The sequence below is a fragment of the Rousettus aegyptiacus genome, unplaced genomic scaffold, assembly GCF_014176215.1.
Source record: "Rousettus aegyptiacus isolate mRouAeg1 unplaced genomic scaffold, mRouAeg1.p scaffold_m13_p_1, whole genome shotgun sequence".
Classification (NCBI taxonomy): Eukaryota; Metazoa; Chordata; class Mammalia; order Chiroptera; family Pteropodidae; genus Rousettus; species Rousettus aegyptiacus.
This window is the reverse complement of record NW_023416284.1, coordinates 34025319-34046718: the sequence shown is the minus strand read 5'-3', so window position 1 is coordinate 34046718 and position 21400 is coordinate 34025319. Positions and strand designations below refer to the sequence as shown.

General features: G+C 36.5%; 1 protein-coding gene across 2 annotated transcripts in view; it reads left to right on the top strand.

Moving 5' to 3' along the window:
- NRDC (nardilysin convertase) overlaps window positions 1-21400 on the top strand; it is a 67815-nt gene that overhangs the window by 43498 nt on the left and 2917 nt on the right. For both annotated transcript variants that reach the window (XM_016120265.2, XM_016120266.2), the window contains 17 exons: window positions 1961-2038; window positions 2930-3050; window positions 3127-3185; window positions 3464-3518; window positions 7857-7961; window positions 8829-8952; window positions 9497-9583; window positions 10225-10344; window positions 11419-11470; window positions 12399-12549; window positions 15037-15164; window positions 16307-16469; window positions 18226-18257; window positions 18511-18649; window positions 20597-20644; window positions 20914-20966; window positions 21317-21400. In XM_016120265.2, the coding sequence (XP_015975751.1) occupies window positions 1961-2038; window positions 2930-3050; window positions 3127-3185; window positions 3464-3518; window positions 7857-7961; window positions 8829-8952; window positions 9497-9583; window positions 10225-10344; window positions 11419-11470; window positions 12399-12549; window positions 15037-15164; window positions 16307-16469; window positions 18226-18257; window positions 18511-18649; window positions 20597-20644; window positions 20914-20966; window positions 21317-21400 (1599 nt within the window). The remainder of the gene's footprint in view (window positions 1-1960; window positions 2039-2929; window positions 3051-3126; window positions 3186-3463; window positions 3519-7856; window positions 7962-8828; window positions 8953-9496; window positions 9584-10224; window positions 10345-11418; window positions 11471-12398; window positions 12550-15036; window positions 15165-16306; window positions 16470-18225; window positions 18258-18510; window positions 18650-20596; window positions 20645-20913; window positions 20967-21316) is intronic.

Genomic DNA, 21400 nt, shown 5'->3' with positions numbered 1-21400 from the left:
CAAATATTCAAACAATCAAGTCCCATAAAGTTAACAAGAACAGTTTGCCTACTGTGAGAAAGGAGAGAACATGTATTGTCTACTTTTTTTGGAGCAAGGATAATATGTGAAAAAGTAATATACATCGATTGTTTAGTTATGTTACAGTGTCTCCAAAAGTGTTAAAATGCATATTTAAAGTTTATTTTGTTTTAAATTTTTATTTAAAAAATAAAAAATTTTAATTTTTATCAAAAGAATACATCAGTAAAATACTAAAATAAGACGAAAGAAGAAGTACAAATTGACAGTTATAAAATATTCACAGAGATGTAAAATACAGCATAGGGAATATAGCCAATAATACTGTAGTAACTATATATGGTGTCGAGAGTACTAGACTTATGGGGGGATTACTTCATAAGTTATATAAATGTCTAACCATTATGCTGTACACCTGAAACTAATATAATATTGAAAAAATAAAATAGGACAAGAGGGTATTAAGTAAAAAGTAAAGCTCTGCTTCTTTTTCTTTGTCTCTGTGCTCAAACATATGTCCAATAGTAATAGTTTTATATCCTTCAGACATTAAAATAATGAATATGAAAGACACATCTTATTTATGGAAATGAAATTATATGTACCTTCCCTTTTTTGGCATTTTCTATTTTGTTAATTAACAAACCCTCTGATTGGTTACTAAGGTAAAATTCATTGTAGAAATCTTGAAAACTACTGAAAAGTAGAAAAAAATTCATCGATAATGGTTTTCCAAAGACTGTTAACATTTCTCTATGTTTTCAACCAGTTATTTATTTTTTTATGGACTATTTGTTTTATTTTTATTTATTTATTTATTTTTGGACTGTTTGTTTTAAAATGATGTTCACCATGAGTCACTTTGCATCCCCAAATATGTGAATTCCCAGTAAATTAGCTTTTTGGGGGAGCCATTTTTTTTTTTTTTTTTTTTACACAAAGAAGCAAATGTTCATCCCTCCAGAGCTGTCAAATACAGTACAGTTAGCTTTGTTCAGATGCAAATGTTGTGTATTCAACTGGGTTCCTTCTGTAACTGATTTGCTCTTCATCATCAGTCTTACTATAGATCTAATTCAAATTCATATTTTAAACAATGTTGTGTAGGCTTTGAGGATTGCTTAACATAATTAAAACCATAATATTATATCTTGATTTTAAGAGTTTACTGAATATAATCCTGTGAACTAATTTTAAAATTTAAGAATGTTTAGATTTCCTAACTCAATTTTTCTATATATTTTTGTTTTGGTAGGAATACATTTCTGAAATTATAGTAGAAGCCAGTGGGAAAAGACAATTTGAATAACACATATACAACTACTCAGACTATTAAAGTATCTTATTATATAATAAAGCATTTTACACCTGTTATGCATTTTCATGAAAACTCTATGAGTAAGTAGTTAGGTAAGTGAAGAGAAAAAGAAAAATATAGAGAGATCAAGCTTCTTGGTCAACATCATGCATTTACTTAAAGGAAAAACTAAAACTACACGCTAGATTTTCTGATTGTTAAAGCAGCACATTTCAGTTTACCACAGAGCCTAACGGAATACTGAAAGCTTTTACAGATACAGAGTGATTCATATTGCATTAGGTTCTAAAATGGTAAAGAATCTATACTAATTCCATTTTGAGTGAAACTAAAATGAAAGATTTAACCATGACAAGAAGTAAGTTTGGTTTCCAGGATAAAAACTAATAGTTTTAAATTTTGGAATAATTGAACTCATTTAGTGATTTCCGATGAAGAAGTTAAATTTTACCATGTTTTCTGTTTTTATCTTGCTACTATCAAATTAATTATAATCTCATGATTAGTGGAATTTATTTGAAAATAAGTTTATAATTCTCAAATATAGTCTTAGACACATGACTTTCTGGTATATTAATACCTTACTTTCAAAAATTTCTGACCTTAACATTTTTTTAAAAGGGTGAAGCCTCTTCATTATATCTCTTGGCTGGTTGGACATGAAGGCAAAGGCAGCATTCTTTCTTACCTTAGAAAAAAGCAAGTATTAATTAAATGTAGCAATCTCTGAAAAATAATAGATAATAAGTGTTATATAACCCATTGTTTTCTTTTTTTGCTTTATCTGCCGGGAAGCCTAGAATCAAATCAAAAACTTAATTATAGTCACTTTAATAACCTAGATTATTTTAATGGCTATATTATATTTGTGTATTTCCTTAGAAGCCCCCTTTTAGCCCATGTTGGAAGTAGTTGTAAAAAATCATAAACTAATAGATTCTAGAATTACTTAAAATATTAGCTCTAATCAAGAATTTAGATTTAAATCGTAAGGAAGTCAGTTATTTAAATGCCGTGGATCTCCAAGTTTCTTCAACCTAAAAGGTGTACTATAATGAGAAGTTCATTGGGCAGATAAATCATAATAAATATGTGAGACTGTGAACAGTATATGTAGCCATGTTAGCAGAATGTTTCCTCATGTGTTTAGGCACTTGTTTAAATTGTCTAGCCAAATAATAGAAATATTTACCTTTAGAATCAGGAACAATACATTAAGGTAAAGTAAAGTTCGATTTTTCTGTACACTAAATCAAGCATGGAAAGGTAATGAGAAATTTAAATAAGTACTTGAAAACCTTACAGTGTAGTAGAACATTTGAAGAAAGTTGAAAGGGCAGGATTATTATAAAAGAATAATGGTAGGTATATAAATGCCTTATACAATAAATGTGATTCCTGAATGTATTGTATTACTGTGGGAGGCTTTGTGCTTTTAAGATTTGTACTTTTACCGTTGGAAAGCATGTTTGCATTAAAGGTTGAACTTCCCCAAATTTACACAGAAAGGCTACATATTTTGTTTATTTGATGTAAATGTAGACTGTTAGTCCCCAGATATTGATTGGATTAATTTTTTCTTAACTATAGGTGCTGGGCTCTTGCACTATTTGGTGGAAATGGTGAGACAGGATTTGAACAAAATTCTACTTACTCAGTGTTCAGCATTTCTATTACATTGACTGATGAGGGTTATAAACATTTCTATGAGGTAAATAATTAATATGGAGGGTTTTTAAAATATAGGTGTCACTTGTGCAAAAGTATAATCAACTGTTTTGTTTTAGGTGGCTCATACTGTCTTCCAGTATTTAAAAATGCTGCAGAAGCTAGGCCCAGAAAAAAGGTAATACATACTTTTATTAGAATTAGGCCAGGAGTCAATCCTAGTATGTTTTAGCTTTTAGGCTGCCAGTAGACATGCTTTAGTCCTACTTTAATCATTTTTGGGGGCATTTCTTGCTTACTTACCTTTACTAGCTGCATATTCTTTTTCCTCTTCATGTGATTGTACATTAAAGGTTTATGTTTATATGGCAAGTCTGTTTATTTTTATGCTTCTCTTTTGCTGGTGATTTTAATGAGAAATTTAAATATGTCTTCTAATTATAATTTTCTTCACAGAATTTTTGAAGAAATCCAGAAAATTGAGGATAACGAGTTTCATTACCAAGAACAGGTACTGGAAGTCAAATTCTTTTAGAATGTTTTCTGTTTTCTTTTTGAGACTGGTATGGACATTGTTCCTCTTTTTGGAAGTATCGCTGGAGTTTTAATTCTGCCACTCTGTCATGTGAGTCTCAAGATGGCCTTGCGTCTTTCTGCAAATTAACTCTTGTGTTTTTGAGTATTTATACTGAGTAACAGTGAGAGAGTTAGGCAGATTGACACAGATTGTATTATGTGATGATCATTTACGTACGTAGTCATATATCTATCTATGCCTTTGATAAATATACATGGAGAGCATGCTATGGTACTTGGTATTTTGGGAATTCAAATATTGTGAAGACATTCTGCAAGATAATCTTTAGTAATTATTATATATAATGTTAGAAACTGTGTGCTTTGGAATTTCAGGGCAAGGAAAGCATTTGCCTTGATTAGAATAGAATCAGGAAAGGCTTCCTGGATGTAGTAAATTTGAATTGAGTTCAACATTAAAAAACGGATAAGGTGTGGATACATCCTAAGGAGTGGGAAGCACAAAAGTAGGGAACTCTGGGATACTATAAAAAAGGAAATGATCCTACATTTGTCTATAGCATAGTGTATCTGAAAGGAAGATATTATATAAGGCTGAAAGATGAGGCGTTTAGAGTAGGGTTTTTTAAAACTCTTTTGTGCCTTTGGATCCCTTTGGAAATCTGTTGAATCATCTGGACCCCTCTTCAGAATAATATTTTATCCCTCTAACTTTTTAAACTCTCAGAAAAATTGTCATGAATCCTTATCTGGATTCATCAGTTATTACAGTTATTAATATTTTGCCATATTTTATTTTTTCTCTTTATGTCTGTGCATATGTGAATTTTTTTCTCAAAACATTTGAGATTTAATTATAAATATACTTCATCCCTGAATTTTTTTTAGCTGTATCTGCTACATATGTATTCTCTTACACTATCTCACTAAAATTATCACACTCAGGAAATTTAACATTGAAACAATACTGTTATTTATTACACAGTTAATAGAATAGTGTTTTTAAGTACATAAAATACAGTCGTTTTTGAAGGAATATTGAAATAAAGTACTTAAAATAGTAAAAAATAATGTATCTATTAATATATTAAATGATAAGGTCTAGTGGTAGTTCTTGTAATTACAATTTTTAAGTAGCCATGAGTGAGATATCTCCAACAACTATCTTGCAATTTCTATTGGGTATGGTCATAGATGTTGCCATATTCATAATTGAATAAAAATGCTAAATTAGAGATTAGTGAAAATAAATATGTAATTTCTTCCCAACCAAATTCTTGCATTGCCACCCCTTTCTGAATTTGTCCCCTGATATCTTGTGGGAGGTGCCTATGGACCCTAGTTTACAAGCCCCTGATTTAGAACCAGTTCGTAGAACATCTTGAAAGCTGCCTTTTTGGATCAGAACCAAAGACAATTCCTTGAATACCTACGATGAGTAGAGAAGATTTAAGTACATGAGGACAAGGTCACAAAAACTATAAGCTTCCAGTTGCTACTGACTCCTATGTAATCTGCTTTATATACTTGAAATCACTCGAAATTGAAATAGAAATCTTATTCTGTGAAAAGGGAAAGGCTACTGCGACTTGGCCATTAGAAGGTCCCGTAGACTCCTCCTGATAAATAGGTTGATATGCATAGAGCCCACAAATCCTGCCATCTACCTTCCCTGGAGTGATTTTGTTCAGTGACCTTATCAGCTATGGTGGCACAATGTGGGCCAGAACTGTGGCAGGGATGGAGTGGGAACATGAATTGTGGACTGCAACTGTAAGTGATACCCCAGTTCCCTTTTTGGGGGATCTGATTTTTAGCATTGGTTGAGTGACATATACTTTCTGTACCTCCAGGTCCTTCTTAGCAAGGCATTTCGAGGTTTTTGTTTACTACTATCTCTCCATTTTGTAGCTCACTTTTTTTTTTTCACCTTTATAACTGTTCATGAATACTTACTTTGATTTTAAAACACAAGCCCAAAACATCTTAGATTAAAACCAAATCAGTGCAAAGTCAGAACAAATCAGAAGAGTTCATGTATGTGTGAACTACTAAATTCACTCAGGTAGCTCAGCTTATTTTGGCTTTTACATATGTCTTTTTAAAACAAAGTTGAAATGTCTCCTTCAGACTTTTTCTGGTCTTCATCAATAAAGGCAGATAAGAATGCCCTTTTCAAATTATTCAAACCAGTCTTTTCTTTAAATTAAGAAATTAAAAAAATTTTAATTTCATATAGGAACTTGGACTCAGTATGTCTTATAAATCAATTTAATGAACTAGAGAAAAGCTATTTCTCTGCTTTTCTATAGGTACTATAGATAGAAAAACAGGAACAATAACAATAATGGAAGGCAGTGAGAGTTTGTAGTAGATGAAAAAATTAGAGGATAAACAATTACAAGTGTTGGAGAAGATGCAGAGAAATTGGGGCCCTCACACATTGCTGGTGGGAATGTAAAATGGTACACTGCTTGGAAAACAGTTTGGCAGTTCCTTAAAATCTGAACCATAATGTTACCATAAAAGATAGCAATTCCACACCTAGGTATATACCCCCCAAATTGATGTTCACAGAAAAACTTGTTGCACAGGTGTTCTTAGCAGCATTATTTATTATAGCCAAAAAGTGGGAACAAGCCAATGTCCATCAATGAATGAATGGTTGAACAAAATGTAGTCTCTGCATACTATGGACTACTATTCAGCCATTAAAAAGGAATAAAGTGTCGATTCATACTACAACATGAATTAACCTTGAAAATATTATGGTAAATAGAAGAAGCCAGACACACGTCACAGATTATATGATTCCATTTATATGAGATATCCAGAGTAGGTAAATCCATAGAGACGGAACACAGATTGTTGGCTGCCAGTGGCTAAAGGGAGTGGGTAATTGGGAACAAGTGCTTAATGGATATGAGGGTTTCCTTTTGGAGTGATGAAAATGTTCTGGAACTAGATAGTGGTTATGGTTGCACAACTGTGTGACCGTACTAAAAACCACTGAACTGCACACTTTAAAAGTGTGAATTCTATGGTATATGAATTAAACCTTTTTAAAAAATTAAAGAGTAGCATTTTAGTGTTCTCCCCAGTACCTTCTCCATTGCCTTGGCGGCAAAGATCTGCTTTTAGCCAGGGTCCTCATTGTTTTTTTCATAGGAAACATTTTGACTCACTCAGTTTTGTGGCATACTGATTAGAGCAGTTAACTTATAAATAAGTGGCTGGTAAAAATAACTGATTAAAAAAAATTAGAACAGAGTAGGAAGAGCCATTTCAAACAATAATAGCCCTTTTATTAGTCAACTTACTGATTCAGAAATTTTTCCTGAAGTGGGGAGGTGGGGGGAAGCTAACAATCTTTTTCCCTTATTCTGTTTTTTTTTTTTTTTTTTCTTGCTCTATATTTATGTGAGGTACCTATGGTCTCTAATTTGATGTATGCTTGTCTCATTTCTCATCCATGAATATAGTAACTTCTTTTCTGTCTTCCATTAAGTGAGAGAACAACCCATATTGTCTAGTAAAGGACTGGGCAGTGTGGTATTTTGGAAAGAGTGCTCACTACTACATTAGGAAGCCTGAGTTCTAGTATCTACTCTGCCTGTCACTTTCTTTACTGTGTGACCTTGGGCAAGTCACCTAATCAGTCTGAATATATGTCCTCATTACAAAATGTGGAATGGAACCCCTTGGTCAACTTGGTTCAAGATTATGTGTATCTGAGTGATTAATTACTTTCCTCTGAAAAAGTATTTCCATCTCAGGTTAGAGAATTGTGGTCACTCTTTCAGTTTTAAATTGAGATAATATACTGATTAATGTAACTTCTTATATCAAGACTTTTATCTAATCACACAATTTGATTTCTACCTTAATTTGATTCATGGTTACAAATAGCTTTTAGGTGATAGTGCTGTAGTGATAAAACAACGAAGACCCTGTCTTTGTGGACCTCACAGCATTGTGGAGCACTCGTCATGTAAATAGGCACTTACAGTTCAGTGTAGTAATTGCTCTCATGAAGAGGCTATGACATGATTTGAGCCTAGCGTGTTGTAAGGCTCACGATGGGGGATTGGAGGGGTGTCATGTTAAACTCTTTAAGTAGTGGCTCTGGCTACATTTTCTTGGAATTCCAAGAATCAGATTCTTAAGCTGCAATTATGTCTGGTTATATCTATTCAGAATTCTGCTTTTTTGGCTTATTGTTTTAAAAAAGAGAAAAAGTACTTGTACTTTGTGGCAAATTAAGGACAATGATGGGGAGTTTTTGGCGTGAAATAATTTTACCTCTTTACAGACAGATCCAGTTGAGTATGTGGAAAACATGTGTGAAAACATGCAGCTGTACCCGCTGCAGGACTTTCTCACTGGAGATCAGCTTCTTTTTGAATACAAGCCTGAGGTAAGGAGGTCTCCATTTCTAGAACTTAAATTTAGAGAAAGAGGAGGGCGAGAAAGTGCAGAAATGTACTTAAGAACTGTGGGAACGGAGAAATTGATTATATTTAGTCAAATGTTTTGTTTGTTTAAATAGAATATCAATAGTTTTGTGGATAACGTTTCATGATTCTTTTGTATATGATTATGTTTTAATCTGAGGAGAATAGTAATGAGGGTTTTAAACCTAACCCATCAGATCTTGTGTTTAGTCCTTATCATTGCTGAAGATTATTAAAGTAGGCCCTATGTTGGGATCATTTTACGGCTCGGGTGTGAGGTAGTGTAATGCATAGCAGTTAAGAGTATAATCTTTGGAATCCTGTACAAACTTGGTTAGAACCCCACTTTTGCCACTTGTCGCTGTGTCATTTTGTACAGATTACATCCTTTTAACCTGAGTAAATTACTTAACCTCTAACCTGAGTAAATTACTTAACCTCTAACCTCTGAAGCTGAGTGTTATTTTCTATAAATTGGTGTACCTTAGGGTTATTTTTAGGATTAAATGAAATAATGTATGTTAAACATTACCTGGCACATAGGAAGAGCTTAGTGATAGCTATTTTTTTACTGTTCATACTGTTACAATGTAGGATTTGAGATGAGTACTGCTTATGGCATTATTAAGAAATATATTTTAGATAACTGATAGACTAATGAAGTTTTATAAATTAGAGTGTTCATGGACTATAGACATATTTTCATTAACATTAACATGCTAGAATCTTGGGGGTCTAACACAATGTGGTTTTGCCTTTTTAACAGAGATGTATAGGTTAAAGTTGTTATTGGGTGTGTGTCTACTCCCTAACCCTCCATCCCTTATTAGGTCATTGCTGAAGCCCTTAATCAGCTAGTTCCTCAAAAAGCAAATCTTGTTCTTCTGTCTGGTGCTAATGAAGGAAAGTGTGACCTCAAAGAGAAATGGTTTGGAACTCAGTATAGTATGGAAGGTAAAATATTTTTAATAGGTGTTCTACATTTAGGTGTATCCGACTCACCTGGGAATTTTTATTACTTAATAATTTGTCTGATGGGAGGGGAAAATACCTATATTTTTTCGAAGATGCTTTGAAATAAAAATTATTTATACTTCTTTGCAGGAAACTATTTTCTGCTGTGCTTATATCTGTATTTATGAGGTAGTGAAAAACTCCTGTTTCTTGGCAGTTTGGGGGCAGTTTTGAGTATGTTTTAGAAAAGTACACCTCAAACGTCAGTGTGCAGGGAGGGAGATCTTACTAAAATACAGATTCTGATTCAGTAGCTCTGGGGTGGGGCCTGAGATTCTGCCATTCTGATAAGCTCCCTGGTAACACCAGTGCTGCAGAGACTGTACTTTGAGAAGAAGAGTCGAGAGTGCCTGGATATGTCACTCAAAGGTTTCCTAAGAAAGGAGGATTGATTCAGGAAGGCCAGTTATTGACTGATTTGTTATTAAGAGAATTCAGAACCTTGCATCGTTTATTGGGTCAGTTTGTTTTTCCATCTCTACAGATGTTGAAAACTCTTGGGCTGAACTGTGGAAGAGTAATTTCGAGTTAAATCCAGATCTTCATCTTCCAGCTGAAAACAAGTACATAGGTCAGTGAAATAGCAAGCGTAATACACAATTCATCCGTATACTAATAAAACAAATAACACCTGTATAGAATATTGTTCTACAAAGAGCCATTTGAATTATATTCGTTTCCCAGCAACACTGTGGGGTGGGCATTGCTGTTTTCTTTTTCGAAAGAGAACTGAGGCTCAAAACGGCAAGGTGACTTGTCCAAGACTATTCAGTTGCTGCATGGAGGAAACAGGACTTAAATATAGATCTCGGGACTCTCTGAAGCTTCTGCTTTTGCTTGTATATCATAGCTCATCCTTTCATTCAGTGTACATAGGAATTGCCGTTATCTTCTATGGTTGGTTCTGTGTTTTTCAAGCTACAGATTGCAACCCATTTTAGAGGCTTGTGAAATCAGTGTAATGGATTGTGAAAACATTCAAAAAATCAATTAGGATGGAAAATAGCAAAATGTTTCATTGCATAAAGGGTATTATTTTAAGAACTTTTGTTCTAGATAGGTATATATGTATATGTCTGTCTGTCTACTAGCTTGCAGTGGAAAACATTTCCTAAAGAGAAGTTATTTAGATATCTGAAACCAAGAAGAGATTGCTGGAAATCTTGTTAAAATACCTGAATGAATTATTACTTTTTTTGTTGTTGTTGTTAGCCACGGACTTCATGTTGAAGGCTTTTGATTGCCCTGAGACAGAATACCCTGTTAAAATTGTGAATACGCCACAAGGTTGCCTGTGGTATAAGAAAGACAACAAATTCAAAATCCCCAAAGGTAAAATGTTTCCTTCCCTAGAAGTAGTGAAATAAGTGTTACAAATCTTTTTCTAATTTTAGCAACCTTTTTGCCTTATGTCTATCATCTGCCTCCCTTCCCTCCTCCCCTTCCATTTTAAGACCTTCTCTAGGCTTATCTGTCAGACCTATACTGTGTTCTATCACAGAAATCCTTGTAGATACTACAGATTCCAGGAAATAAAGATTCAAGCCCAAATGAAATTCTTTTCAGATAATTTTCTTCAGTTAAACAAAAGCAGAATCAGGTATTTGGCCATCTTAGGAAATAGGTGGTACTTTTGAACATTATTTTTAAAAAGAAAGAAAAAATAAAAAGAATAAAAATATGCTGAAGGAAATTACTCTTAGACATGATAACCTCATTTAACAAAGATCTCGCTGTACTGTTTTGCTTTTCAACACGAAGGAAGCATACTATATAGTTAGACTCTAAAATCCTTATATTCAACATCGTGGCCCAAACTATGTTGCTTTTTTTTTTTAAGTTCTTATGGATAGCGGAACTTCTTCCTGCAGCAACATGCACTCAAAGGCTGAGTGCTCTTGTTTGGCATTTAATCCATATCCCTGACCTCAACATAATTACCCTGTAACTCTGAGGGATTCTTGAGTTTATTGGGAAGGTGTTGCCTTGGTTTTTCTTGAATAGCTTATAAGAGTTTCTAAAATTTTTCTTAACATTTATTCAGCATCCTTGGAAAAGTTCTATAACATTTTGTGAGCATCAGGTTGTTTCCTTAATGTTATTGGCTTGTATACCTCTGTAAACATTTTTCCTGGACTAAAGCTATTGATAAATATGAGTATTCAATAGGCCAGTTTATGTATCTGTCTGTATATCCCACCGATTAAGTGTGCCTTCTGGAGATTATTTGGAATGGTAAATATAACTTTTTAAAGACCCTAAAGTATAAAAAAATGTAACGAGCATATAAGAATTAGTAGTTTATTTCAGAATTTTTAAAAATATGATGATGGGAGTAAATAGCAGATGTATAAACTATTTGAGGTCTCTGGACTATATTTTCTTATCTGTGGTCTTTTCTTTCAGCATATATACGTTTCCATCTGATCTCACCTTTGATACAGAAGTCTGCAGCAAAGTAAGCAATTGTCCTCTTTTCTAGAAAATACATTTTTTATTATTGAAAATTATTTTGTTTCATTATGAATTGGTCTGTCATTTTCTATATCAGTACTTGAGCTATGTTTGTTGATTTATGTATTTTTTTCTGTGCCCAAGACAAATTATTTGTATTGACAACTAAATATTTAACTGGAATTGTGGCTGCTCCATCTCCAGTACCCATTTGTAAAACATGCTGATAATATAGGCTAGTCATAGAATTACTGGATTGAGATAGTTACTTAGAGATGGGTTTGGGTTAGCTTCCAAACTCATCATGGATCTGTTGATCATGTATTTAGAGACTGTCAAGGAATCTGATTATGTATACTTTTGTTAGCAAATTACTTTTATATTTATGTAGATAGCGACACTGTGGGTGGTCAGAGAACATAAAAATGTCCCTGAAACATAGGAGGTGCTCAGGAAATATTCGTGCATTTATTCCTTTCCTTTGCCTCTTAAAGTATGAAATCCAACCTTAAAATGACAAGCAATGCTAACATTTATTAATATCCACTTTGAAAAACTGCGTTACCTTCTTCCCTTCCCTCAGAGTTTTATCAGTCAGAAAACCTACGCCACAGGAATAGCCAGAGCCAGTTGTCTTTGGTGCCTTTTATACTTATGTCCCTGTGTAGGATAAATATTATCATTTTCCATGTGCGCTTAACATGAAAAAGATTGGGGTGCACTGTGGGAAGTAGGAGTCTATGATGCTCATGTGAAACTAAGTCCCAAGCGAGCTGTATTTACTTTTGAACTCAATTAGTATTCAGTTTTACATTCTGCAACAGTGAATTAACAGCTTTCTAAAAGTGAAGTTTCTTATGCTAAATCAAAGCAAATCTATTTATGTCTGTTTCTTGACAATTAATGATGTTGTTTGCATTTTCTACTCTCAGCGTGGTTCTCTTTGACATCTTTGTCAATATCCTCACCCATAACCTTGCGGAACCAGCTTATGAAGCAGATGTGGCACAGCTGGAGTATAAGCTGGTAGCTGGAGAACACGGTTTAATTATTCGAGTGAAAGGATTCAACCACAAACTACCTGTAAGTATAAGTGCTCTGTTTTCCTCATAGAGAGCTTTAAAATATGATACCTACATTTGTTGAGCCTGTAGCACCAAGCATAGAAGCTTGTGCGTAGAATGCTATACCTAGAAAGAACTCTTTCTTAATGTGGATTATCATGTTTATTTGGCTGATGACAACTGTTCCTACTTCGGCCACACATAAGAGCAACATATATTCATTAATTACTAGCAGCACATACAATACAGCCTGTGCTTCAGGCTTGATTTTGCTTCCCTTTGCTGTCAGTTACTCTGCAGCCAACACTGGCTTTTAGGATTAGCTTGAGCTTGATTTCAGATCACACAACAATTAGATTTAAAGTACTTGGCACATTGCCTGACAGAGTAGAACTCAAATGTTTGTTTCCTTTCTTCCTCTTCTGACACTCTACCCTGTTGTTTCAAGTCTTGTTTCTCAGCTCTAAGTTTATGAGCCTTTTAAAGATAGAGTCTGTAAGTTGTCAGTAGTGTATCTTTAGGTAAGGAATGTGTTCCAGTGTCACTTTGTCCAAAACTTCATAAGCAGAGGAAGAAATAATATGGAGTGCTAGAAAAGGGTTAGATCACTAAATACCAGGTAAAGTAATATAATATACCCAAAAATGAATTTTATAGCTTGGTTTCTTGAGTAAAACACATATTAAGGTTTGGGGAACTAGGTTCACACAAGAAAAAATCTGGAGGGAAGGACCTGGCAGAAGTTAGACCTGTGCTAAGAGATAATAGCTTCCGTATCTTAGCAAAAACTCCAGTGAAGAGTATAGTTCTCTTTTTTATATACTCGTCCCTATCATTCTCCCCAGGGAACAAAGATTGGTCTTAGGAGGAGACGTCATGGAATATTTTACTTTTGTCAGCCTTTCAAGGCCTACATATAATGTAATTTAAGATCCTAACAGATTAAAGCCTAATACAGTGGTCGTCACTTGTGGGGGTGTGTTTTGGAATTACCTGGAGAGCTTTTCAAAATACAAAATAGAAAAGTTTTTGAGGTTCTTCATTTTATGAAGCTTACCTAGCCTTATTATTAAAACTTGAGATAGAATATAAATATATAAAACCAGAGACCAGTTTTACCTGTAAAATATAGATACAAACATTTTAAAATTTGAAAATAAAATCCAAAAATGTAACAAAAAAGATAATTGGCCACAACCAAGTGCCAGGAATGGAAAGGATTGCTTGTTCAGTATTAGGAAGTTGATGAGCATAAATTATAACACAGGTCAAAAGAGAAGCACTATAGGCATCCTCGGAGATATTGAAGTTTTTGTTCCAGGCCTCTGCAATAAAGCGAGTATCTCAATAAAGCAAACCGTAAGCTTTTTGCTGGTTTCACTTTATAAAAATGCACATCTGTGAAGCATGCAGTAAAGCAAAGAACAATAAAATGAGGTATGCCTATGTGCGAATATAGTGATAAATGCCAAAAAGTCATTTGATAAATTTGAGTGGGCATTACTAATAAGTAGAAATGGAGGGAAATTATTTAAAAACAATGAAAATCTTAATTTAAAAACAGTAGCAGAAATATTACACTAACTGATGAAATGCTAAACATTAAAAGCAGGAATAAGCCAGTGATACTCACAATCACTTCTTTTATTCAGCATTTTTTTTTAGAGGTTCTGACTACTACATTAAAACAAAAGAGAAAATGAAATATATTAAAAACACTTGGAAGGAGAAAGTATTTCTCTTTATAATGTGATTGTATTCTTACACCTAATAGACCACTGAAATTTTTAAAATAACTTGTGTCTGGTTATCAAATCAGTATATCAAAATCAATAACTTTTTCTTATAGTAGAAATAACCACTTAGAAATGAATGGAAAAAACTATTCTATTTTATAATATTGAGAAAAACAAAATACCTAGGAATAAGTAAGAAAAATGTAGAAGCTGTGTAAAGTAAACTATAATTCTTATTGAAACATAAAAAAAGACTTTAAATAAGGAGTGAGACTCATATCTCTGGATAGGACAGCTTGATATAAAGTTGTAATTACTTCAAAAATTAATATATAAATCTAATGTGCTCCCAATTAAAATCATATTTAGGGACAGTGGGTATGTGGATAAAATTAAGTTCATTTGGAAGAAAAAATGTTTAATACCCATGAAAATCATAGAAATAGAAGAATCATTGCCCCAAATTTGGCAGTTATTGAGGATTTTAGCCCTTAGAGAGTCTTTTAGTCAACTCTTATGTCCCCTACAATGCCTGTTATCATGCTGAGCCCCTGGTAAATACTAATGGAATAGAGCCAGAGAGAAAGAGCAGTCAAGGGGATTGTTTCATAAACTATACAAATGTCTAACCAATGTACTGTATGTATACTTGAAGCTAATAATAAATTTTTTTCTTAAAAAAGGAAAACAACCTGCCTCCCACCCCCCAAAAAACTCCAAAACTTAGTGGATTTCTATGTTTCTCCATTTAAATGCTTCTTCTCTTTTAGCTACTGTTTCAGCTCATTATTGACTACTTAGCGGAGTTTAATTCCACACCAGCTGTCTTCACGATGATAACTGAGCAGCTGAAGAAGACCTACTTTAACATCCTCATCAAGCCTGAGACTCTGGCCAAGTGAGTATACACGGAATCATCTTATATTCTGAAGGCATGAAAGTATTTGCATTCGTAGGGGTTAGAGATAGAGAATGAGGCTATAGTTTCAGTGCTAATTGTCAAACATGTTAAAATTATACTATGGTTTAAGAAACCAGGCTATAAGGTTAAAGGATTTCTAAACCCAGCTAAAGTAGCTGTCTGTAGGACTGAAAGTAACCTACTGTATTTAATTAGAGGCCAAGTGTAAAAAATGGTGTTTTTTTCCAAAGTTCGTAAGCAAATAACAACAGTTCAAGAACTGCTGGCTTTGTTGTTGCTCAAAATTGCTTGCCGCTGATTTTACTGTGGTGATTTTAGTGTGTTGGGTATTGTGATGAGTAACTGAATTAAATTGCTTAACACATCATTTATCTAGCAACTGCAGCTATCTGGAATTCAGCCAAAGTTTCAGAAGAGAGCATAATAAAAGCTACAATAACTAATAACCGCATATAAATTGGAAAGGAGAGTTGTCTGGAACTATTGATATGATGAAAAATAGCCCTGTATAATCAATAACTCCTGAATACTACTTGATTACAGTATGGTAAAGTAATAGTAATAATAACATCTTCTTGTTGAAGATTTGTAATATGCTAGATCTAAGAACTTTATATATATGTATTTATCTAATTCTGACCAAAACCCCATTATTACTTCCCTTATTTTACAAATGAAGAAATTGAGTCACAGATGTAGGTGATTTGCCAAGTTCAGACAACTGAGTGTGGGAAATGGGGTAGGGATTGGTCCAATTTTGGCCTAGAGCCACTACCTATACTATACTGTCACTTCAGGAATAGATATTCATAATGGTGGCCTCCAGTAATCAGAATAATAATAATTTAAAATTGGTATGTGACCCATCTGACAACTTACGTGAAATATTTTCTTTCTCGACCAAGAAAGATAAGTGAGTTGTTGTACCAGTGAGCAAATCTATGCAAAAGTTTATGTATGCAATTTAAAAAGCTTTTTGGTGATCGTTTCCCTGTCTTAAGTTGTGATAGAAATTGTTTCTCTTTGAAACGTATCTATAGAAATTTAACCAAATCCTTCCTTAGCTTCAAGATTCATTTCTTACAATAAAACTTTGGTTTTTTCCGCCCTCCGTACAGAGACGTGCGGCTTTTAATCCTGGAATATGCCCGTTGGTCTATGATTGACAAGTACCGGGCTTTGATGGATGGCCTTTCCCTGGAGTCTCTGCTGAGCTTCGTCAAAGAGTTCAAATCCCAGCTCTTCGTTGAGGGCCTGGTACAAGGAAACGTCACAAGCACAGTGAGTTGCTCTTGGCCAGGTCTGAATGAATGCTGCCATGGGCTCTGGAATTGCATTAGTTCTCCCCCAAAGCTCTGTAGGTTTGGCAGGCCAGTACTGTCATAGTCTATTTGGGGGGAACTTGGCCCCTCTGACACTGGGCAAGACTTTCCTTTGAAGGAAACTGCTGGTAATGGACCAGGACTTCAAAATAGGTTTGCTGAACATAGGATGTCAGTTACACTAATTGAAGATTGCGTGCGGAAACTACAAACAGTTTAAAGATTAAAGCAGGAACTGGGTAGTAGGAACACGTGCATACTTAGGCAGAACATGTGTGTGAACCCGTGTGAAGCTAGGGAGCTCGGGCTTTATCCTGTAGGAAATGGAGAACCACCGAAGGATTTAAAAGAGGATTTATCATTGAGAAAGAACTGAGGGGCCAGTTATGAGGCTGTTATAAAAGTCGACGTGAAGTATGGTTTCACTTGTATGAGATGTCTAGTGTAGTCAAAGTCATAGAAACAGAAAGCAGAACGGTGGGTACCAGGGGTTGGGGAGAGGTGATTAAGACAGATTGTGGTTTTATAGGTATAGTTTCAGTTTTGCAAGATGAAAAGTTCTAGAGTTCCATTTCACAACACTATGAATATTCTTACCACAGAACTGTGCACTTAAAAGTGGTTAAGATGGTAAACTTTGTTATGTGTTTTTACCACACACACACACACACACACACACACACACACACACACACACACACAAAGTTGAAGCGAAAAATGATGAAGGCCCAAGGGTAGGCAAAATAAATGAAAAAGAAGTACTTAAATAATGAGATGGAGGATGGCTAAGACTCAGCGCTGGCGTGGGGGTGAGGGAGAAGGAAGGATCTAGGGCAATGCTGAAACCAATGGGTTGGTGGAGGAGGAGGAGCAGTCGTAGGTTAGGGGAATATGAGGAGTTTGTTTTGTTACATATTGAGTTGGGTGTATCTGTGAGACCATCTTCCTCGTTGTCCTACCAGATTTTCAGGACTGGCTCTTTGATGAAATATGTAAATGGTCACTCTTGAGACTGGCTGGCATCTTCCCCACTTTCTTTATGATTTTTATCCTACAACCCAAAGCCAGCCTTAGTTTCTGCCCTGCCCATAGAAAGAAGTATAAAGCCTCAGCCCACAGAGAAGAGCAGGGATAGTCACCTGCGTGTCCGAGCACCGTGGCAGTATCCATCGGGTAGGGGCTTTTGGTCCAGAGGACTTAGTGCCATATTTGGCCCCAGGTAGAAACCACTTTAAAGATGAGCACTCCCCTCTATTTATACCCTCCTTGTATAGGTAAGAAAAGAGAATTTGAGAGGGGGAGAGGATGCATTCACTTAGAATTAAGTATTATTCTGCTGCTCGCTCTGTGCCACGCTCCATTTTAATAGACCCAGGTTTCTCAAACACAGTCGCAGGTGTCATAGAGGGCACATACTGGTGGTGGTGAACTGAACAGTTAAGTTTGTTCCGGTGTGGGAAGTAGTCATTGTGCCAAGGAGGACAGAAGAAGAGCTGTTAAGTCACAGCCACTTAGTATTCAACAAACAGGATTAAATCAATGAATGATGAGCCCAGGTGGTGAATGACTTACCCAGCATTTGGGGTGACAGACTCTGTCTACTTTCCTCATGGGAGCCATAGCTTCCCAGCAACTTGAATATTGATATTAGTTGCTTCTGGGTGAAACTGATGTCAAGAGAGCCTGCTGTAGTTATTTTCTTCTTTGCCTTCTAGGAATCTGTGGATTTCCTGAAATACGTTGTCGAGTGAGTACTTCTTTGAGTTTTTTCTTTGGGCGTTATGTATCCTTACCAGCAGCAGGACCTTGAGCCACAGCTCAGTTGTCACTAAATCCATGATGGAGATACTTCTTGTGGTAGGTTTTCATGAGGCTGCTATGTAAACAAGCAATTTAGAAGGAACTGTGGAAGGCCTGACCTCTTTTTCACAGTTTTTCGGTAGGGGTTAAGAGGAAAAAGGGGTTAAGTGCCTCAGTGACCCACACTGATTCTTTTGCAGCAAGCTGAACTTCAGGCCCCTGGAGCAGGAGATGTCTGTGCAGTTCCAGGTGGTAGAACTGCCCAGTGGCCACCACCTATGCAAAGTGAAAGCTCTGAACAAGGGTGATGCCAACTCTGAAGTCACTGTGTACTACCAGGTCAGTTGGCCCCTTTACACAGAGCCATTCTCATGGCTAAGTACCTTGAGGGTACTAAAGCCTAGGGGAGTAGTGGCCTTATGATCTTCAAAGCCCTCTAGTAGTTAGTTACCTCTGTAATTTTGTGCTTGGCGTCATTTGTTTTCTTGAAGCTACTACATTTAAAAATCGCTCCTGTCAGTGAAATGGATATTTTTAAAATCACAGAGTTTCATTTACCACCTAAACACTAGTCCAGAGAAACAGAGACTGAAGCACAGTTGGAAATTCCTATACGTTCCACTGACAGAACCCTGGGCAGCAGTACGACATTTGTTAAAAGGACAGTTTTGGAAGTGAGACAAAAGTAAACATAGCCAAGCAACCAATCTACAGCAAACAGAAAGACTACCAGTTATAATGAAAAGCTTCAGAGCACCAGAGCGATAGGGTTTAGCACCTCTATTTTACGAATGATGAATCTGAGTTCCAGAGTCCCTGACCTCCCTGAGGTCATACCAGCTGGGGCTTGAATTAATTCCTTCTGTTCTCAAATCCTGTTTTCTTTCCACACCATTCTGGAGAGGTGGAATGGGACTTAAAGGACTTGTAACGATCTCAGTTGGCCCATAGCCCACTTTAGCTTGTGGATAGTCCCACTCACTTTTAGGACTTTGGGGAACTGTACCTGTCTAGACTGATCTCAGACTTCCCAAACCCTGGAGCTTCTATAGCTGCTATTTGAATCCTGGGTTCCCTGCATGAGAAAGTCACCTCTCTGTCAGGCCCTGTGAAGATTGGTCTGGGTTTAGGCCTGGCTACATGGCCTTACTCTCACCTTCTCCTTTATTGTGTTCCTGGCCCTGGACCTGAGGGTTTCCCTGGAACCCAGCTCGTTATTACAGCCTGTCTACCTCTCTCCTGCTGTAGCTTCCCAGGGTGGTTTCCCTGCCCCTGGCCCCCTCGAAATGACTGCCAGGCCCAAAACTTCGTAAGTGGTATGGCCTGGCCCAGTTTAGCCCTGTCTGCATTCCCAGTGCTTCTGACTGCTCAGAACCCTGAGAGACTACTACTTCTCGACTTTTAGACAGGTTTCATGTTCTAAGACCGTATCTGTTGGGGTGCTTTCCATTGATCACCTTTTAGCACCAGATTTTAATACAAACTGCTTCCTTTAAGGAACCACTTCCCTCCTCACAGAGCATATTGAACAGGAAAGTGATAAAAGATTATGACTGGTTTTATTGCAGTCCTTCTAGAGGCAAACAGGAAATCTCGTTGCTGACTAAACAGAGTTTGGAGGGAGCACAGGCTTTAGCCTCTTCCTCTGGCAAAGTGGGAGTGAACAGAAATGAGTCTGTGTCAGAGGAACCTGTAAGAGCCTGACTGGAGACATACAAGCAAAATCCTTGCCTGTTGGCCTCCTGCCTTTTATTCTAACTGCATTATTTGGCCATTCTCCGGGGCAACCAGGATGTGGTCTCCAAGTGTGGCATCCACTAGGCTTTTTTCTTAATTTGTTTGGGTCCCTGTGTGTGGCTGCCCCTCTTATTCACATCCTCTCTGTCTGAGGAACAGGTCCAGATACCCTTCATTAGGCCCTATACATTTCCTGCTCTCCTCCTTAGGACCTTGAACTGCAAATACTTATTTTAGGCTGTGTCCTCTAGGTCCTTTGGGCAGGAGCTGGCGGGTCAGGGATTATTGGACTACCCACCATGTCTGCCTGCAGTTCTGTGCTCGGGCTGGGAGTACAAATAAGCAAGCATGATTCCTGTCCTCAGACCTTCTGTCTAGTGGGAAGGCAGATGTATAAACCGAAAGTATGGCAATAGAGGGTTATGGTCAACTCTTGGGGGATGAGAAAAATGGGATTGATACCAGAATATGTGGTTGTGAAGAACAGCTGATTAAAAAGCCCTGTAAGCCACTGGATTTTCAGTTCGTCTGACCAACTTCTCCTTTCAGTCAGGTACCAGGAGTCTGAAAGAATACACTCTTATGGAGCTGCTTGTGGTAAGTTGTATAAAGGAGAGTTGAGTTGTTCAGGAGCCTCTGACCTTTTGCTTGGGGGTAGGGACTTGGGTGTGGTTTGAGACCTATGATTGGAAGGTGAGATGGTTATTTAGTATTCTCACCCAATATGATCATGGACAGGGGGCCAGGGCAATTTAGGAAGGAAGTAAGGGAGGCTGGATTTTGAGGGTATGTAGAACACTTTTGGGGGAAGAAATTGAAGTTTCTCTGCTAGGAGTTGGGCTGATGGGTAGTATGTTGAATTACAGATGCACATGGAAGAGCCCTGTTTTGACTTCCTTCGAACCAAGCAGACCCTTGGGTAAGTCTGCTGGCAAGAGCACTGAGCTCACAGAAGAGTCTGGCCTTAGTTTGCATGCTGAGGTTTATCGGATATCCTGACTGAGCAGTTTCTCAGGGCCCTTTGGTCCTTTCATGCCTAGGCAGACCTCCTGGTCAAAACTTCTGGAATTTGCATCTTAGACTAGCCTTCGTTCAGTTCAGGAGAGGGGTGGGCACGCTAACCTGAGAATGAAATAAATGCATACACATTTATAGATCTTTCAGGACCTCTAGGCCCACTAAAGATATATAGAAACCCTTCCCTTATGTTCTGAGGGGCAGGGCCCAGGTGACCGCCTGAGCTTATAAAATTTTTCACTTTGGCTGTAGGTATCATGTATACCCTACCTGTAGGAACACATCTGGGATTCTAGGATTCTCTGTCACCGTCGGGACTCAGGCAACCAAATACAA